Source organism: Poeciliopsis prolifica, unplaced genomic scaffold (genome assembly GCF_027474105.1).
Source record: "Poeciliopsis prolifica strain line A6 unplaced genomic scaffold, Auburn_PproV2 SCAFFOLD001, whole genome shotgun sequence".
In the NCBI taxonomy this organism is placed as follows: Eukaryota; Metazoa; Chordata; class Actinopteri; order Cyprinodontiformes; family Poeciliidae; genus Poeciliopsis; species Poeciliopsis prolifica.
In genome coordinates, this window is record NW_026562376.1 from 15,821,043 (window position 1) to 15,842,222 (window position 21,180).

A 21,180-nucleotide genomic window follows, 5' to 3' on the forward strand; every position below is an offset into this window, starting at 1 on the left:
AGTAGTAAGCCTCCAAAACCTCGTCAAGCGATGATGCTGCATATTTTAGGATACTTTTAGAAGCTGCTTAAATCATCTTTCAATCATGTTGCAGCGAAAAGCATAAAAGCACTCGTGTTTTCATGTAAAATGTATGACCTATCTGAGATGATGCTCTATTTTGATTTACTTGTGAGTTTCTCATTACATAGTAATCAGCACCAGACTATTTTTAAACTACAGTAAAAAAAATAAATAAATTAAACTCAGTTTCCAGTATAAATCCAATGTTTCAGCTGAATTTGAAGGATAAGGGCAACTGAACAAAGGCAGATATTTTTATGTCCCACTGTAAGACAGTGCCTTGCACAGCCGTGGTTCATGAAGTGTCAAAACATTGTACAGTAGCTACATCTCCACAGAGAATTAGGTGGAAAGGACTGGAAAGGCTGGAACGACTGTATCCAGCCTTTCCAGTCCAGTCCATAATTTCAAGCTGGGATAAAAAAACTAATAATAATAAAAGAACTTTATCCTAAGTCTAATTTAAAACCTTTGTCTGATGTTTCCAGATATTTGGTCACATTCATTTATTTAAAAAAGCAACAGAAGCTGGCACCACATTGAACAGCACAGATTACTATCTTTGTGTTCTGAGTTTAATCTTTTCAAAAGAGTTATTCACAAATACTAATTAAATAGTCCTCTGAATAATAAATGTAATTTGGAAACTGAAACACATCCCTTTTTACCAGACACTTGTATTATGATAATTTGCTCTTCACATGAATACGAAAAAACAGGTAATTGTGCAACTTAGGAACTGACTTAAATTATTCTTTGAGTGTAGAAAGGAAGACAATATTGTATAAGCATAAAAAAGTACTTTGAGTGGCCTATATTTCCCTTAATGTTAATGTCAGCTTGAGCTAAATTTGATGAACACTTCCAGTAATCTACTAATAAATGTTTTCAACATTTTTGACTTTGTAGTGTCTGAAGCAACTTGAACTGTGACTTTTAATGTCCACAGTTTCTTTGCTCTTCGTCTCACTTTGGCCAACCACCTAAAGTCACGATGAACTCTTCATTGCATTGAGCATATTTCTCTGTTCAGTAAGCTGGTCGTGTAAAATGATTGTATTTTCCTGACAGTTCAAGCTGTTTATATCATTATGTTTCTATGAAGGACTTGTACACCTGTAATGGGTTCTTTTATTTATGAAGGTTAGTCTCTTTACTTCCCTCTGATTGCAATATATAATAACTCGTCATCCTCAGATTCAATGCTAAATGTTTACAATGATAACATTTGGTTTAATCTGTAGAAACAGCTACATGTTGTAAATATCCTGAATGTGCAAAACAACTCTTGCCCAGTTAAAAAGAATATTTTCCTAAACACATTTATACATTTTTGTAAGTCTCTGGAGTCACAAAGGATGGACTGGTGCCTATTGGCCGACTTTAGACTCCCTTAATCTCATTGACTGCAAATGAATGTATAAAACTCTAAGTCCACTTTTTTTTTGTGGCTTCCACTTGTTCTGTTTTATCATGATATGAGAACATTTGTTTTTTGTAGAAAAAAACAACAACAAATAAACAAACCTCAGGTAGGAATGAAAGGTTTCCAAGTAAAAAAAAGAGTCAGAGGGCCCTGGACAGCCTTTGGACTGTCAGTTTAGGTAAATGTTTCTTCTTGCTTTACATGCTATGCTAATTCAACCGAAGCTCTGTTAGACTTTGTCTCAGCCTCCAATAATATGTTTTGGACATACATTCTTTGCTTTACAAATCCTTCTTTGAATTGCAAGCGAGAAGCCTCGGGACATCCCAAACGTTTGTCCCGGTGGTCCCACTGATTCAAGGTTGAGGCTAATGCGACCATTTTTGGAGCAAAAGATGGGCTGAGGGTGCAGAACGATGGAGCATGTCTCATAGATTTAAAAACCAACAAAGAGAGAGTAAAATTACATTTTCTCACCTGGATTTTGGATTTAACAGAGTCACTACGATGCCTAACAAAGGGGATCATTTTTTTCACCTCTGGACTTTAATATATTTTATATATTAAGGGGGAAATGACTTCTTACTGACTTTATAAACACATATTAGTTAATTTTCTATGTATTGCTATAGATTAATTGTAGTCTTCCCTTATAAGGTGTCAGATTTTGATTTCTTTATTATGAGTTTTTTTTTGTTTGTTTTTTTTTTTTATCTTGACATGACAAGAAAAATGTCCTGTTATCATGAGATGGCAACTTTTATTTTCATGTCATAATGAGATATTCTTTTGTTCTTAGCCGCTGGACCCACAGGTTTCGCTGTAACCTATTAACAATTAACTATTTCTCTTGATCCTGTAAACACCTGAGTTCTTAACTGTCTCTACAGAGAACCTATATAACTCGGGACATTATAGCAACAGATGGAGGAAATCGTAACACTTCCGTGGAGCTGGCAGTGACCATCACTAATGTGAAGAATCAGCCTCCTCAGTGGGAAAAAGACAGCTACAATGTTGTCATACCTGAGAACACTGCAAGGGATACACCTATAGTGGTAAGTCAATTTGCATCTTTAATTGTATGGTGTTACACTTATGTTGTTGTTAGATGTTTCTTTTGTTATTTAAGGCTTGAATTAGCTGCTCATTTGGTGTTTGGGTGACTGAAGTGTGAACCGATGATGTCACAGGTCACATTATGTTTGTCAGTGGACTGAGAAAAAACTGGAAGCACATTGGTTTGAAGTTAGCGAAATGTGACAAAATCTCATATGCTAGGCATGTTTTCTAACTTCATGGCTGCTACTAAAAATATTTAAATATGTTTAATATTTAAGAAAATATAAATTAATACATTTTTAGACTGCAAATTCCCTTTAGTGCAAGGAGAGGTGCGCTGATCAGAGAGATTACTTATAGACTCATATCACTGGGCTAGACATTTTTATGCAGTTCATACTTTAACAGTCATTTAAATATTTACTCAAAACTGAATGACATGTTTGATTTCCCCTGTTTATAAATTACAAATGGAGTCTCATAATTTTTTTTTTTTTTTTTTTGGCTTATTGCATTTACAACTCTGTTGCTTGATCTGCCTTAAGGTGAGAAACTGTTTGGCCTTATTTGAGTTGGCTTTCTTCAACTTTAAAACATATATCACTCAGTTAAATACCCCAACATTGTCCCCTGACATGTAGCCTACAGTTAATTTGCTCAACTTTAACAAAACAAGTAAATAAAATACAACTGGCTCAGTCCAAACAGAGAAAAAAATGCCTGAAAGCAGTCCTGGAATGCACTAATTAACAAATTGCATCTCATTTGTTTTGCCAGATTAACTCTGTTACAATTTGTTTATGCTAAGCTAGGCTAATCGCCTTCAAGCTCTAGTTCAAACATAGATGAGAGTGATGTCTTTTCACTTTTGGCAAAAAGCGAATAAATACATTTCCCTAAATACAAAGCTGCTCCTTTTAGCCCAGCTCTTTAGCATCTCAAAGCAGCTGAGCGTGAAGCAAGAACCAAGAACCGATTAGCATTGCTGGCATTAGACTGCAGGAGCAGAAAGCTTGTCTCACTCTGTCCAAATGAGGAAAAAACACTGCTGGCGCTTCTAGAGGTAAATAATTATTAATATTCTTTTTTTTTTTCTGTGTAGAAAATTAAACAGGAGTCTCCAGACTGTTATTCCACATTTTTCATTAGTGCTTCTACCCATAACTAGATCAAGATCTTCAGGTTGTAGCATTTCTGTAGGTTGTAAAAAAAATATTTTGCAGGATTAAGTCAGTGAATGAAAATTAAAATGGTCTCTTTCATTTTTTATTGATAAGAATGAATATGCTGCTGCATCTCTATAACTTAGAGTATCATTAAAAATATGTCCTTTCAGTAATTAAGTTACGCGAGTGAAACATAAATTATGTAGACTTATTACATACTAAGAAATATTCAGTACCTATGAAAAATGTTCATCCGTTCTGACATTTTACCCATTTTATTATTTTTACAAATCAATTATGACATCGTAGTCAACCCAATTTGACTTATTTGACAAACATACAGTAATTAAAAAAGAAAAACTTGAAAAAATTATATCTGTAAAGTAATGACAATTGAATAAGAAACATTTAACATAAAATAAATGTATAACTACTTGCAGTTTTTATCTTTCCATAGGTATTAAGTCTATTGTTATGTTAAAAAGGTCCATAGTTGTAAATCCTGTTGTTGGGTGTTTATTAAGGCTTAATGTTCAGTGTTCATGTGACTACTCTGGTCAAAGGGTTTGAGCTCTTCTGGAAAAATAAACAACTAAAAACCGCCTTTTATCTTCCACTATAAAGTTCAAAGTATTTAATATAGTCATCTACAAAGCTTCATATTCTCTTTGACAGACGTCTTAATGCGGCTGCTTAAATTGGATATTGCTTTTTTATAATCTTTTAAACTTTTACTGAAGCAGAAGATTGCTATATGTAGATATGCCCTGAATTAGTGTAGTATTAACCAGCCGGCCATTTCCTTTCAGAGGGTGCATTGTGAAATGAGATGTAATTGGTGAACGGACCCTGCAAATCCATTCTGACAGATGTGATTAGATCACTGTAATAAGATTACTGCCATTAAGTGTCTATAGGAGCCCATACACCACAATAACTGTACTCTTAAGTGTGCTTCATCATGGTCTATGCAATAGAAGTAAACCTCGAGAGTCTACATCCCTCTTTCTTTTTGATCAGTCTATAGACTATAATATTTTGTATATAGTATTTATCATGTATTTTGAAAGGTAGCTCTTTGCTGATCATATGCTGATGCTGGTTTGACATGCAATCTTTTTGGCAGGACTAACTAAACTCAACCAAAGATCATTAGATTGTTGTTCCCTTTTCTGATATGCATGTTGAATATGCATTATAATTTGAAGTACACCACCTATTGCACTCATGATTTTTATGGGTTTGCTGTAATAAATCTATAGTTGAAACCATTCAAGCTTCCTTGTCTGCTGGAAAGCAGGATGTCAGGTGCCATCTGAGGACAAATTCATAGAAATATTTGAATGCATTCAAGTCTTACAGGTTTTTTTCTTTTTGTTTTATGGTGGTCCCACTAAAATGCTTGTTAGATATTTTGTGATAGTTCTTTATAACACCACTGTAACCAACATTTTGACTTCTGCAGTTTTTAAATGGCCATAGTAAACCCTGGAGTATGTATTGTAAAAATATTAAATTGCTATTGATTTTTTTTTTTTTTTTTTTTTTTTTGCAAGAAAGAAAATAAGTTTGTTTCCTGAAGTAATTCTTTGAGTCAAGATTTATTTATGTTTTGCTCAAAAAGTCGATCCTCTTGAGGTTGTTGTTTTGGATTTGCTAAAGGAGTAACTACAAAGTGACAAAAGTTTAAATGCACTAATGACATGGATTGGGTTGATCCTATGCATGTTGTAAGCTATGCTTTGAGTTGTAAGCTGAGCGCCTTTGTTCAACCCTTGATGCATGATCTGAAAGCACACAGAGCTCATTATCTCAACTGATCAACTTGTACAGTGTAAAGGGCAAAGTGATTTGTAAGAGGTTTATGCTTGTGCGTTTATGGATTTACTTTATAATCTAAAAGGAGCAATTGAAAAAAAAAAAGGACACATCATTCACAGCCAAAGTTTGACATATTAAACTTCATAGCTGATTATGGAGTGGATTTTAAAATTCATCAAAATAAGATTGACCCCAATAAAAAATATACAGTTTAATTTAGAAAACACCTTTGAATACGCTGCCAGACATTCAGATAAATTAAGTGCTATAGCAACTTGGTATCGTAAATCCTCATGCTTTACGATACCAGGTAACAACCTGTTACTCTTGATGTCTTTTTGAAGCTTTGTCCATACATGGGTGTCTAACAAATTTGACATTAAGGCTTAATCAAATAGATCACTGGAACCTCAGGGGAAACTGGGGCAAATTAGTTACACTTGTATTGATTTTATGTATTAATATGCTTTACATATTCAGGGCCTGCCATAGCAATAGGCTACGTCTGTAGGCATTTTAAGAAACCATGGCAATGTAATTAGTGAAAACGAGCAAAATTCAAAATCAAATCAAATCCTGACACTGTTTTGTGTCGGACTCAAAACAGAGATAGAATTTTGTCTCCCCCTCTGTGTTTCACTCACACATGACAGTTTTCAGAGAGGATTATTTACCAGTATTTATATCTCTGAGGAGGCCAGAGATGTAGAGAACTACAGAGATGCTGGAACTCTCAGTTCTTGCGGAGTGGGGCAGAGCCTCCAGTTAGATCTACAGAAACGCCATATTAGCAGAACACTGAATATATATATATATATATATATATATATATATATATATATATATATATATATATATATATATATATATATATACTTTTCTGCAAAATTCACCAACTTCACAATTCTTCTTTAGTGGTGTAAAGTAGTATTTCAAAAGAGGTTATGTTTTCTAAACAATTATTAATTTGGTTTTAAAAGATAAGCGTTTTTTGTTATTTTTTTGTAGTAACGAACTGCCACAAATTATAAATCAGATTTTTACCTTTGTGTTGAATGTCTGTTCTATAATACATTAAAAACCGATAACAAAAGAAAAGTTCCCTTTTCTGAAAAATACACAAACTGCACAATTCTTAAATACTGTAAACAATTTGTATTTGAAAAGAGCAGACGCCATCTTATGTTTTTTGAACAATAACAATAGTTGTTGTTAATCTGTTGCTAAGAGATGAGCACATTTTCTGGTAACCATGTGCCACAAATCAAACATCTGATTTTTACTTTTGCAAAATTTGCCAAGTGTAATTTTCTTGTGTCTAAGCAGATAAGCAGTATTTCAAAAGAGCTTATTTTTTATAAACATAATTAATTTGGTCTTAACAGATGAGTGTTTTTTGGGCTTTTTTTTCTCCTGGTAACAAAATGCCACGAAGAATAAATCAGATATTTCTGAAAAATTCACCAACTGCAGAATTATTAGAATAGTAAGTTTTTTGAACAATAACAATATTTGATGTTAATCTGTTGCTAAGAAACAAGTGTTGAAAGGCCCGTTTAAATTTCTTCAGTAACTTTCTAGTTTTATTCAAACATTATTATGATTACAGTTTGAATGATTTTTTTACAAGCCTGACTCTCTGGTGCCCCCTTGGCCACTTGGCATCCTTCTCGTAGTGATCCCCTGGCTGTAAGGGTATTAGCAAACATGTCTGTGTCTCTGTTTTACTTTGCTTTATCCAGCACGTTTTGATAGTTTTTCTTTATTTTTGTCCTTTTCAGACAATCAAGGCAACCTCTCAGCTGGGCGACCCAAGAGTGACCTACAACCTTGAGGATGGGATGGTACCTGAAACCAACATGCCAGTTCGTTTCTATCTCTCCCCGAACCGGGAAGATGGCTCTGCATCCATTCTGGTGTCAGAGCCGCTGGACTATGAGATCACTCCTTTTTTTTCTTTGCGGGTTCGGGCTCAGAATGTGGCTGCAGTCCCTCTAGCAGCTTTTACAAGAGTTTACGTCAACATTACAGGTATTAAAATCGTATTTTATAATTGTTTGATATATAGATTTGTGGTCTTTATAATTTCATTTGTAGATTTCTGTAGTTGCAAAAGCATAGAAATATTCAATGTTTGCTATAATTAACATTAACTTTGAATATAGAAGTGAAGCAATTTCCTATAGTTAGCAATTTGTATCTGTCTGTTTGTTTGAATGTATCTTCAGCAATAACGTAAATTTATTTATCGTGGGTTTAACTAACACATTGGTTTTCCTGAGAGTATAACATGATAAAGTGATCATCCTTTAGCTGTTGCATATATTGTAAAATTTATGCATATGTTGTAATGACAGCAAGGTTACTGTTAAGATGTACCGTATATTTCTAGATCTTGCACAGCTACAGAGGCTGCAAATCTCAACAAGAATTTATTTTTAATGTGTGGAAAAGAAATTAACTAGCCAATAAATCTCTCCTTTGTCCTAAGATGTCAACGACAATGTGCCATTTTTTACATCCTCTATTTATGAGGCCTCGGTAACAGAAGGAGCCCAAATTGGCACATCAGTTCTCCAAGTGTCTGCCCATGACAAAGACCTGGGTCTTAACGGAGAGGTACATGCAGATCTGTTTGTGTTTGTGTTGTAAAAGTAGGGAGGAAAAGCTCTGCAGCTGAATCCACAGTTTTTATTTCTCTGCTCAACCATCCATGTCACAGCAGAAGCAGCTTTATGAAGCATCACAACTCATTTCCTCCACTGGGGGAATTTTTGTTCTACCTTCATCACAGAATTTCAAAGCGTGGTTGAAAGCTGCTGTCAGCAGCCGTCTGAATGATTGTGAAAGTGTTGGTAAAGCTGAGAGTATTGATTTAGTTTAATAAAGAGATACAGATCCAGATTTAATTTCAATCGTTTCTGCGGTGGTTTACATTTCCAATTATCTGTGCTCCTCAGATCACTTACTCTTTGCTCAGCGACAGCAGTGGTGACCACAACTTCTTCCGCATCGACCCCCAAAATGGAATCATCTACACAGAAGCTGTGTTTGACCGGGAGGCCCGCAGCTCCTACCTGCTAGAGGTTCAGTCAGAAGACGGCCAAGAATCAGCACGACCTGGCAAAAACAAACAGCCAAACACAGGTAATGCCACAATCACAAAGCTCAGTTCAGTTTATAGAGATTTTATATGAAAGACAGCTTGATTGTGAAGTAATAGAAAAACAATGATAAAAATCTAAGAACTCCAAACGTTGCTTTGGTGGTCCATATTTTGTAGAGTTACCTTATGTTGCAGTAGTAGCTGCTACTTTATGGGAGTAAGTGTCTACCAGCTATGCACATTTAGAAAATTGGATTTGTTTGTCTATTCTTCTGTTCAAAATAGCTCAAACTGAGACTAAAAGGAAAGTATCTGTAAACATGACTTTCAGCCATAAATTCACAGCCGGAGTCAAATTAGGACTGGGCCATTCTTGCTTATTATTTTTGAGGTTGTAGCTTTGCAAAATTATGAAAAGTTCAGGGATTTTGAACAGTTTTTCAAGGAAATGAATAACCAATATGTTGTGTTTTAAGCCATAGCTCCTAAAATGTGTCCCAGGAGGCTGGAAGCTTTATGACTGCCCATACTTTCAGCAGTATTTTCATACAGGCTTTTATTTTCTCAAAAAACACTTTTTCCTTTAATGTGGCTACAGACAGACCAAACCCTTAATATGCTGTCTCTTACTAGCATTATCTTTTGTAGAAAAAAAGAAAAAAGGTCATAAGCATTGTTTTTGAGCATATAGAGCAGAATTACGGTTGCTCGGTTCTTCTTTTAGTCCTCCATCTTAACACCACTTTACGCTTTTGTTTTGTCAGGCTTTTCAAAGAAAGAGACTTGTTAGATGCTCCTGATTTGCATGAAGTAGTCTTGTCTTCAACCTCATGAAAATGTTAAGCAGTCCATTTGACATCTCTAAATCTACGAGGGGAACTTCAGTGTATTGATTTTCTTTTTAAACAATTAGAGAGTAATGCCACTGTGGTGGTTAGAGTGTTTTACATTTGTAAAACCTTCCTAGTACATAAATAATAGGAAATCAAATGAGACAGATCTTCCTTATACAATCACAATTGGACTGTCAGATTCTGACAGACAAGAATTTGTCAGGCAATGATCCTTGACTTTTGCCTAACTGACCAAAATTTGCTGAAGTACAAAACAACACATCTATATATTTATTTCAATTCAATTCAGTTTTGTTTACATGGCACCCCGTTACAACAGATATTCCCATCAGGGATGTTACAAAAAAAGGACGAGATTTCAATTTAAACCTCGTCCAGTTTTTTCCAATATTATTGAATCATACAGTCATAATTAGATTCAAGGATTTAAAATCCATTATGCTCCCAGTTACAGTACAATTGAATCAAAGTCAGTTGATTATACACTACTTTATTTCACTGGCACCAGGTTGCACTACCTTTGCATTAGTTCTTCATGGTATAGATTCAACAAGTTGTCTTCACCAACACAGAATTCATGAGTACATTGAGTTGCCATACTGTGATTGACCGTGTCATTATTTCTGCCGGCAAACAATCATATATGTATTGCAAAACGATTTTGAGAAACTCTGATATTTATTGAATAGAAAATATATTCTCATTGTCTTTATTATTAGCCTTGGTATGAGAGTTTTCATTGAACAAGTAGTGATTTATTTTTTTCGTTGAGTAATTTTGACTTTCACACTAATGTATTGTCTCTGTTTTAACGGTAAAATAATTGCAAACGCGGCCTGATGGGGTAATACTGAGCTCTCTAACTCTGTATGGTCCTGTGTCTGTGCCTTGAGTTTTAAACAGATTACATCAGTTTACATTCACACCTTGGGTTTCAATTTGAAAAGCAGAATCTCTTAATCTGATTTATTCCACTGCCACGACCAGAATGCCTAAGCGTCCCACAGCCTGAAAACAGCTTGGAGTTTTATTAGTATTATATGCCCATATATTTATTTCTGATACTGTGCCCCCCTTTTACAAGTTCTAATTATGCCTGTTTATTATTTAATCTGTACAGCTTTTGTTTGTAAGTCTTAAATTGCATGTGACATTTAGACAGTTAAAAAATGTCATCCTGTATCTGGAGTGATGTGATATGACATTTGCACAGAAGATTGAGTCTTTCATTTGTATTTGTGAAGCTGGTATTAGGTTTTGCAGGTGATGTTTTGGAGCAGTAAAGCCCTCTCTCTTGGGTTGGCAGGGCTGCTTAGCATTTACAATGAGCCTTAGCTGGGTCTACATATCTTGCACATCCAGGAGGGCTCATCTACACTGCAAACATTACCTGTCTCTTTGTCACCCCTGTGGGAAACACCAAAAAAAAAAAAAAAATAGGGGGAAATGCCAAAACAAGCCAAGAAAATAAAGCTGCGTGCCACTATCATCATCTCTTACTGCAACGGGTTTAAATTAACATGTTGACAGCAAGCTCTCTCAGAGTAGATAATTTACTCTTTCTAACTGAAGAAATAAACTGTGTAATGAGGAGGGCAGAGATAAGACACAAACACTTGTCATCTTATTAATATTTAACCTTCCCAGCAAAGAGTTTCTGCATCTTTTCCCTGCAAAAATAAAGGTGTTTGTAGAGGTTTAGCACTGACACTATTATTGTGCTGTCATCAGTGCTAAAACAATACATAAATTTAAATTTAAATTACAGCAAATATGAACCTTGATGAAAGTTTTGTAACCTTTAAGTTAGAGGGAATTATTAAATGTTGTTTTCTCCCTAAAAAAAGAAATGTGAATAATAAATACTCACAAATAAGCGTGTTATCCTATGTGTTGGTGTTTAATATTTTGCTATTCTGTCATTTTTGCAGACACAGCATATGTGAGGGTTTTCATCAGCGATGTCAACGACAACAAGCCCGTCTTTGCTCAGCGACTGTATGAAGTCGCTGTCGATGAGAATGCAGATGTTGGTCTGACTGTTGTCACCGTCAGCGCCACTGATGAGGATGAAGGTACGCTTGATGAAGCAACAGAAGCGTTGGAATTCAAAGCACATTTTTTTGCTCATACCAATCCCCAGAGTTGGAGGTTAAAAAAGCAAACCAACAAGAATCCATTTAAAAGTTATCTTAAAAATGTACCTGGGTTTGCAGATTTATTTATTTTTATGCCCTCTTTCTTGGAGGAACAAACTTTTTTTTTTGGCACTCCATCAGTAAATTTTTCATTGACTGCTCTGTCAAATAGAAACTTTTTTGCAGAATAGCTTTTATTTGCAGCGACAGACACAAGGCCACCCTGAAGAGCAGACTTTTCCAATCTGGCCTGTGCTCTGCGGAAATCGTGTCACTAAAATCAAACTGTGTACTGGTATTAGTAGTCATTTAAGTGCTCAGTAATGCGCTGTAGCACATATGTTCCAAAAAGACTGACATGCTCTCCCACAGTAGGTGGGTGGGATTTAAGCAATAAAGCAGTAGCTCATCCTTCATGTGGCAGTCTAAGATCCAGTTATCAGCAATGTTTAGGTCCGTTAATCAAGTATTTATGGAGAGCGGGGGTGCAGCTTAGGCTGGGCTGCCGCACTAATGATAAATGGCTGTGCAATAACACCGACCCCCAACATTAGAGTTACAATGGGATTGTACTTGTGCCAAAGAGGCTACTCTCAATCTGTCTTGCTTAAAAACTCCACCCTGACTCTGGTCAGTGTAAGCCTGCCAGCACCCTGCGGTAGACAAGGGGAACTCTGTCAGTTTTGGCTGTTTTAATAATACAGATTAATGTATTAACACAGGATTGTAACCGCTTAATCCCAACAGGGTGATTGAAAGCAAAGACTATATGTTCCCGAAGATTATCTCATCTAACATTAGATTAGATGGTCTCCATAGGGGCACAGAAGATAAGTTCAGATATTGACTTCCTCTTTTCTCCACTACATCCCTGAACCTCAGCCAAGCCCCAAAATAATTCCCTTAAGGACCGTATAGGAGTGCATTATGCTGCCTTTCACTCATTACTTTTCCGGTACTCCTTTTTAATTAGTATCTGATTGAATTCAAGAAGACAAAGTACAAAGTTTCTGTTTAATGAAGTAATCAAAACAAGAAGGGGTTACGTGAATATCTAGTCGTTGGTGAGTGTTGGAGGAAATGAGGTGTAATACCCTCGTGGCTGCTGCAGAGGCACAGCAACACAAAGGTAGGAAATGTTAAAACACAGCTTGTTTCACTATGTGTGGATTGCCAAAAACAGACCCACCCCAAGATTATATGAAGCCCTAAAGAGATTTAATTTTGGGTTCCAACTCCACTTTTCACCATAACACCATTGACTTCCCTTTTACACTTTAGCAATCTGCATTTAAAACTTGCACACTTTTTATTTAAAGTAAAAATGTCTGTTAATAGTCAAATCTAAATTGTGTTTGTGTTTCAGTGTTAACATCAACTTTCCTGTCCAGATGATTAATGCCCTCTCAAAATTTGATAATATTTTTCTAATCATGTATTTGTAATTTATTCCACAGGGGCCAACGCCAAGCTCCGCTACCAAATTACATCTGGTAACAAAGGGGGAGCTTTTGACATCGAGCCGGAGGTCGGGACGATCTTCATTGCACAGTCGTTGGACTATGAAAAGCAAAAGCGATACAAGCTGTTGGTCCTCGCCTCTGATGGGAAATGGGAAGATTATGCTGCTGTTGTAGTCACCATAGTCAATAAAAACGATGAAGCACCCGTGTTTTCTATGAATGAGTACTATGGATCTGTCACCGAAGAGCTCGATGGGTCTCCTGTTTTTGTGTTACAGGTGAGAAGCCTCCAGTAAAAAGGAATACGCTGTGTCCTTTTTAGTAATGACAGTATCTCCAATTAACTTTAGACTTTAAAAGCTCTTTTTAATGAGCTTCTTTCCTAGCTTTGCTCTCAGTGTAAATTTATGTGGCATCTAAGTAATTATTACAGTTAACTATTCTGGCATGTTATTTCAGTTTATCTACTGCTGGTGTTTAACCATAGCTTGGCATATTTTAGAACTTAAATCTCTTTAATTTACAGAGACAGCAGAGATAATTCTTCTGCCTTAATGCAGTGACACCCACTCTTAGGCGAGATGGAAAACACATGCCTGATCTGAACTCATTGCTTTAATTAAGCTGGGCAGGAACAGTGAGAAAACTTAGATGGGTGTACACAAATGGGAGCCAAAGCCTCTTGAGTGATGGTTGAAAAGAGATAAGGGGAAATAGTAATTTGTGTTTGAGTGGGTGAATGTATTCCCATTTTCTAAAGATTTTGTCTTACAGGTTACAGCCACTGACCCAGACAAAGACGCAGACCAGGGAGCCATCCGGTACTCCATTCACGGCCAAGGTGCTGAGTCGCATTTCATGATTAATGACATCACAGGGGAGATGTACGCCCAGCGAACCATGGACCGAGAGGAGCGGGCTGTATGGCGCTTTGTTGTCATGGCAACGGACGAAGAAGGCGAGGGGCTTACCGGCTTTACGGATGTCATTATCAACGTGTGGGACATCAATGACAATGCCCCAACCTTCGTGTGTGCACCAGATAATTGCCATAGCAGTGTGGCTGAAAACTCTCCTCCTGGAACGTTTGTTGTTGAAATGACAGCTGTGGATCTGGATGATGCAGCCGTGGGTCAAAACGCCATCCTCACCTACCGGATTACAGATAATGCGCAGAATTCGGACAGCGCGAACCTGTTCACCATTGATTCCAGCACTGGCACCATATCCGTGGCAGCAGAAGGCCTGGACAGAGAGCTTGCTGATAGCCACCATTTGGTTGTGGAGGCCAAGGATGGCGGCGGAATGACGGGCACGGCCACGGTCACTGTGGTGGTGACAGACATTAATGATCATGTGCCAAAATTTAGTGAGGACTGGTGTGGCGCTCGTGTTCCTGAGAGCACACTTGAGGACTCGTCCCTCCTGGAGCTGAGTGCTGTGGACCCTGATGATGGTAGATATGGCCAGTTGGCATTCAGTGTGGTTGCCGGTGATGCAGAGCAGCGATTCTACATTGTGAGTCACAAACTGGAGCAGAAAAGCACTCTAAGGCTAAAAAAGAAGCTGGACTTTGAGCATCCAGATGAGCAAAGGTTTAACCTTACCATCAAAGTGGAGGACTCCAATTTTGCCAGTTTTATCCACTGTATGATCCTAGTGGAGGATGAAAATGATAATGCACCTGTGTTTAGCCCGAGTTCTCACCTGCTCTCCCCTGTACCTGAGGATGTACCAGTAGGTACCAGTATAGTTCAAGTCGTAGCCACTGACTCTGACTCCGGTCTGAACGGAGATGTTTTTTACAGCATTCTCCCCCATTCAGACCCATACGGACACTTTACAGTCAACCGAGGTGGTGTTGTCACTGTCACCAAGTCTCTGGATAGGGAGACGGTGGCAGGTTATGAGCTGGTTGTCATAGCGACAGACCGTGGCACACCAGCGCTGACTGGCAGTGTTACGGTCCACTTGCCGTTGCTCGACATGAATGATAACGGACCGGAGCTGGAGATGCTCTACTCCCCCGTGCTGTGGGAGAACGGGCCCGCACCTCAAGTGGTCTATCTAAACGGGAGCTCAACCCTCCTTCATGTTGTGGACAAAGACACCCCAGAACACGGGCCGCCTTTCCTCATCTCCCTGCCCTCGGTTTACTCTTCTGACTTCCATCTGCAGGACCATGGGAATGGCTCCGCCACACTCACCACCCTGCGGAGATTCGACAGGGAAAGGCAGAGCGAATACCACTTACCGGTCGTAATGATTGACAGTGGACTTCCACCGATAACGGCCACAAGCACTCTCACCATCACTATTGGTGATCATAATGATAATGCCCATCAGGCAGGGGAGAAAGATGTCTATGTGCATAGCCGCAAGGGTGAGTTGCTTGCTTACCCCCTCATTTCATTTCTTGCTTCTTCTTCTTGTTTTTACTTTTGCACTGCAGGCAGAGTTTGAGTGAAGAGGGAAAACTAAGGCTAAAGCTGAAGGGAAAACTTATTACTATAGCTATACTGACTCAGTGTGGTCTGGAATTCATAATTATTTGCTCACTTTTATACTGTGTTATGCTATGGTAATTATGTCAAATTCCTCCTCCAGCCCATAGCACTTTCTTTCCTTCCTTTAGCCTAAAGCTCATAGGTACATCATTTTATTGCAGGATCATCATTCTTCTTTTGTCTATGTTTCTTTTTGCCCTCCAGGTAAGTTTTGAATATTGGCATGTTAGTATTTTGATACTACACAGAGCTACGTGGCAGTTCTGGTAATTGTGGGTAACAGGAGTACCATGACTCGTGGAGGCTGCCATTGTTTACCCAGCTGCAATGCTCTGGCACTGCAGGTCGATAATAGCATAATCCATAGTGAGATAGCCTTGCTTCTTTAAGCCCCACGCTCTCTGAAGTGGAGCAATGAGTGTCTATTCATTCCAGCGGTGGGACTCCACAGTTATGAGCATAATAAGCAGAACAGAACACAAGAAAGCAGGAGAAGGAGAAGAAAGGGATGAAAAGATAAGTGTTGGCATCAGCAGATTCTGTCCAGACTGAATCAATGTGTATGTATGTATCTGTGCATGTGTGTGTGCGTGCGTGCATGTGTGTGCATGTGTTTACCTTGAACAGGAAGGATGGGAAATGCTGCTCTAGGGAAGGTGTATGCCCCAGATCCAGATGACTGGGACAACAAGACCTACAGTCTGGAGACAAGTGCAGCTAAGTAAGAGCTCAGAGCTAATTGGCTATAATTTTTTGCTCTTAAAACTTACTGATCTTTAAATGTGCCACAGAGGTTTAAGTGCTAGAGCTTTGAAAAAACGTGCCACATATGAAGAAAGAAAGAAAAAAAAGTTGTGTGTGGAGTGATGAGCCTGTACTCCACCCAAAACTTCTCTGAATATCATTTGGTCTAAACAGTGCTTACCTTGCTATTTTTCCACAACTCAGAGGCAATTCCCTTCCCTCTACTATGTCCCACACTTTCCATTAAGATTTTAATCTCTGTAATCTTCAGTGATTGTTATTCTGGAAACTGTGACCGTAACGAACAATCACCGAAATCTTGATCATACTGCAGAATGGTTAAAAGTTGAATCAGCCTATATGACCACATTCTAACTACTTCAGGGACCTTGGGTTGTTATTCAGTGTGAACACTTTCAGAATCAGATTAGAAATACCAGTTGCATATTTGTTTTATTCATACAGCAACTTCTGTCACCATGACAACCACCAAGCCCTTGTAGGGCCTTTTGGATCCAAAGACATTTTTTATTTCTTTTTGCTTTTTTTTTTCTACTATTTTTTGTATTGGAAAAAATTTTCTGCTTCTGTTTGTGTTTAAAAATTAATTCCTATTCAGCACTTTCTGTTCAGTCAGGAATGAGGGATAAGTATAGAAAAACAGATCCATCCATCCGTCCGTCCATCCATCCATCCATCCATCCATCTAGAAATTGGCTACAAATTAACCAAGAACTCTAAAAAACATTTGTCTGAATAATCACAACCATTTACATAGAGGATATGTAGAAACTTGGTCTGTTCCTATTTAATTTTCAGAAGTGCATCATAGTCTCTTGTTCTGTTCTTTTTACTTTGTTCCCTTTCTGGTAACTGATCTTCTGCTCTTCTCAGATACTTCAGTGTGAATCAGAGCTCAGGGATGCTGACTGTCCGGCAGAACACTCCGCCAGGCAGCTATTGGTTAAGAGTAGGGATTTCTGATGGGGTGTGGCCTGACGTGATATCAGGAGTCAGGGTTCACATCAGGGAGCTGGAGGAAAAGGCCATTCTGTCGTCCGCCTCACTGCGTTTGACAGGTAATGTGTGCAGAAACACATTTTCACCTGATTGCATAAATTTAGTGTTAATTCTAAATCTGTTGTGGAAGCATTAGAGCAGGTGGATTGAAGCTTTTTTTAACTGTAGTGTTACTTTACAGCCTCTTGACCAAAAAATCAGAAATGGATTGAATAATAAAACTTTCAGATAGACGAAAGCTTGCTCTTTGTTGACTGTGGTTAATTCTGTTTACACACTGATGTTGAACGTGACAGCATGTTCCACGAGTCTGAATAAATTAGTACTTTTCCTTTAATGATTATCAAGTTGTCAATCCAGTTAACACCTAAATAACAGGCTGTCAAAAAATCTTTTTTCCCTCCAACTTGCATTGTTTAACATTTCTAAGCATTGCAAAGCATCCGTTCACAATGCTCAGTTTTCTTCCTCTGTTTCTTGCTCTGCTGTGGTCTGAGGTTCATGTTAGTGTATTCATTTTTCTAGCAGTCTCTCAGATCAAATCTCTGTTATAAAGGTCAATCTAGAAGTGTCAGGTAAAGTCCTTGACATTTAAAAAGCCATTCGGCGAACAGAGTCAAAGGCTGTTATGGATGCCTCTGACTCAGAGTTGTTATCATGTTTGAGAGATTAAAGATGACTGCTCACATTTTGCAGATGGGTTCCACCCAAAACATGATTGATTTTCCAGTCCTTAAAAATGTTTTGTACAAGGCAGTTTGTCAAGACTCTGGCCTCCTGCCTATGTGTAAACAGGTGATTTTTTTTTTTCCTTTTCATTTTACTGTGCTGCATCTGGACTCATTTAACTCATGGACGGCTCCAAGAGAAAGTAGATCAATACAGGGAGATGTTAGGCTACCTCTTGTGTTAATGGGATATGGAACTTCACCGACTTTGATCAACTCTCCAGTTGTCATTGACGAGTCAGTAGTTCTTATGTCATGAGCCTCTATTTCCTTTGTTTCCCAAAGGCATTACAGCGAGAGAATTTATCGACTCAAACGTCGAGGGGAAAAGTCGGCTGGAGGCGTTCTGGGACTTCCTGTCTGAAACCCTGTCTGTCAGACCGGGAACTATCAACATTTTCAGTGTAGCAGACAGAGAGGCGAGAACAGTGGACATCCATTTCTATGTGCTAACCGATAATGGCTACTTGCGCACAGAGAAACTGCACAGTGTCCTGGCTGCACATAAAAAGAAGGTATGTATACCATCCTGTCAGACCGATAGAGATCACCGTTCATAAATCAAGTGATAAACCTAGGAGCTTGAGGGAAAGAGATAACCAAGCTTTTTATCTGCCCTTTCATTCTCGCACTGAATTTCTGTCGGTTTACGGCCTGACCCTGTCATGTCCATTTGTCTCTTATTCAGTTGTTGTCAGTGTATCTTTTCCTTCTGGAACAACCTTTCTTTCCTCCACAGTTTTCCTCTGTATCAGTGTAACTACCTTGCCACTTTAGCTATTAATCTAGAGATCCAGAGCCATAGTCTTCCGGCACACTCTTCCTCTTCTACATTTTTTATAAACTGTAGTACACACTCCGATCTCTTTCACATTTGTCACCTGAAAAACAATGTTTTATTAGGATTTTATGTGACAGTTCAACACAAAGTAGGATACATTTTTAAAATGAAAGAAAAATGATATGCAAATTTTAAAAGGTTTTACAAATAAAACTGAATGGTATGCATGTGTTTTTATATTCCGACAGCAAGCAAGTTACCTCTGCTAACTCTGACGGAGCTGCAGAGACACAGCTTAGGTTGGAAAACCTTTTGAAGGGAGAACTATAAGTCTGACATTCTACAAATGTAACCTTTATGAAACAGTGAATAGTTGAAAGCCATACTTGAAAGAAGTCTAGTTTAAAGTATGCCACAGTAGAGTGGGATCATAGTGAAAGAAGACATTGGTCAGATGAAACAAAAACTGAGTTTTTATTTTTCTTTATGCATTGCAGCGATTAATGCCAAATCTACCACTGCACATTTCCCTGAACACATTATTCCCTCAGTGAAACATGATGGTTGTAGCAACTTACTATTTGCTGTGATGCAGGTACAGGATACCTGGTCAGAGTAACTTCACACTGGGTTGGCGGTTCACCTTTCTGCTGGATAATGACCCAAACATTGGAAATAGTTCAGAACAAAGTAAATGCATGTATTATAATGGATTTGCCAAATCTCAGACATAAATCCAATTTGGATTCTGCACAGGCTGGTTGTGAAATTTTAATTTGTTAAACGTAATTTTAAATTAGGCATCATTTTCCTTTTTACCTCAGAATTATGCTCTACTTTGTGTTGGTCTATCACATAAATCCCAATAAGTGCAAGAAAATTTGTATTTCTAATATGATGAAATGCAAAGCTGAAAGAATAAAAATTTTGCTGGAAATCCCATAAAGAATCTTACAAATCCTTGTTATCTTCACAGATCATTATTATAATACCTGTTTTTTTCCCTCTTCCTTTTCACACTGCAGCTGCAGTCACTCCTGCGTGTGAATGTAAGCCAGGTGCAGGTAGATGAGTGTGTGCGCACTGACTGTAAGACATCCGGCGGCTGCTACACACAGTTAAGCGTCAGTGACTCACCCACCTTGATAGACTTCGGTGCTTTATCCCTGGCCTCGGTGAAAGTGACATCTTCGGCCGTGTGTGGCTGCGCCGCAAGAGAAATGACCCATCAGACGTGCTCCTATTACCCCACTAACCCCTGCCTCAATGGAGGGACATGTGTTGATACACAAAATGGGTACAGGTGAGAGAGATAGCACTCGTTTGACCTCAGGTAAAATTGACTCTTAAAAAAGGGCAAACAAACTGGTTTGCCCTGGTTTTTGTAAACCGTGACTATAAACATGTAATGCACTTGAAGTCCTCTGATGTTGTCTGCTTATCCTCCACAAACTTGGATAAAGATATGAAACCACTCTTAAAGTGAGTTTATTTGTATTGCAGCTGCATTGCCTCATGCTGATTTTTCAATTAGAAAAATAACTTCTAATTTGCATATTGAGTATTCAGTATGAAAAAAAAATCTAACATTAAGAAAGACAATTTTCACATGACATTAAACGGGCTGGTAATGCTTTATACAACTGTCTTTTCTCAAGTAGCAAAGACTAATTTTTCTCCTACAACATTTTACAAAAAAAAGTAGGGATGAAATGATTAGTGTGATAATATTTCCTCTAGTTATTGAATCCATTTCAAAATTAACAGTAAAACTGTTCATGATTAATACAATATTAAAAATTTCCACATTATGAACTCATCATTCATCACTTATATAGGGATATTTTAACTACCAAAGACCACAAAGTTGTAACAGCTTTAAGTTTGATTTCAAAAAGCACCAGAATGGCTTTCAGTTGTTTTATGTCTTCACTCTATGCAGAAAAAAACTTTAGTCTACTAATGTCACTACTACTAAGGTAGCTTTTAACTCCAACTTTTAATTTTCATCTGACCAACACAAATGATTCCAGTTAAAATCCCTGTAGTCTTTATCAAGCTCCACAGACTTTTATTTTGTTGTGGTAGTACAGAAAAGGCTTTTTACTGACATGCCTCCCAGACAAAGCAACCAGTCATTGTGTAGACAGTCCATAAAGGTTGACTCCTGGTGACAACAAATATACCCATTATTTGCTGTATTTCCTAAGCTTTCACATTTTGATCAGTGGTGAAAAGGATTTGTCTTTTGGTTAGGTTATATGTTTGCCCTCCACGTAACCAAGAGGCCATCTTTCCAAT

At 37.8% G+C, this 21,180-nt stretch overlaps 1 protein-coding gene across 1 annotated transcript in view; it reads left to right on the forward strand.

Annotated features, from left to right (window-relative positions):
- The window catches only part of LOC129359574 (neural-cadherin-like), a 124,523-nt gene that overhangs the window by 72,496 nt on the left and 30,847 nt on the right, over nucleotides 1-21,180 (forward strand). The window contains exons 12-22 of the mRNA XM_055029284.1: nucleotides 2,380-2,547; nucleotides 7,320-7,569; nucleotides 8,030-8,157; nucleotides 8,499-8,685; nucleotides 11,430-11,573; nucleotides 13,094-13,377; nucleotides 13,874-15,482; nucleotides 16,234-16,327; nucleotides 17,245-17,429; nucleotides 18,384-18,613; nucleotides 19,905-20,182. Coding sequence (XP_054885259.1) covers nucleotides 2,380-2,547; nucleotides 7,320-7,569; nucleotides 8,030-8,157; nucleotides 8,499-8,685; nucleotides 11,430-11,573; nucleotides 13,094-13,377; nucleotides 13,874-15,482; nucleotides 16,234-16,327; nucleotides 17,245-17,429; nucleotides 18,384-18,613; nucleotides 19,905-20,182 — 3,557 coding nt within the window. The remainder of the gene's footprint in view (nucleotides 1-2,379; nucleotides 2,548-7,319; nucleotides 7,570-8,029; nucleotides 8,158-8,498; nucleotides 8,686-11,429; nucleotides 11,574-13,093; nucleotides 13,378-13,873; nucleotides 15,483-16,233; nucleotides 16,328-17,244; nucleotides 17,430-18,383; nucleotides 18,614-19,904; nucleotides 20,183-21,180) is intronic.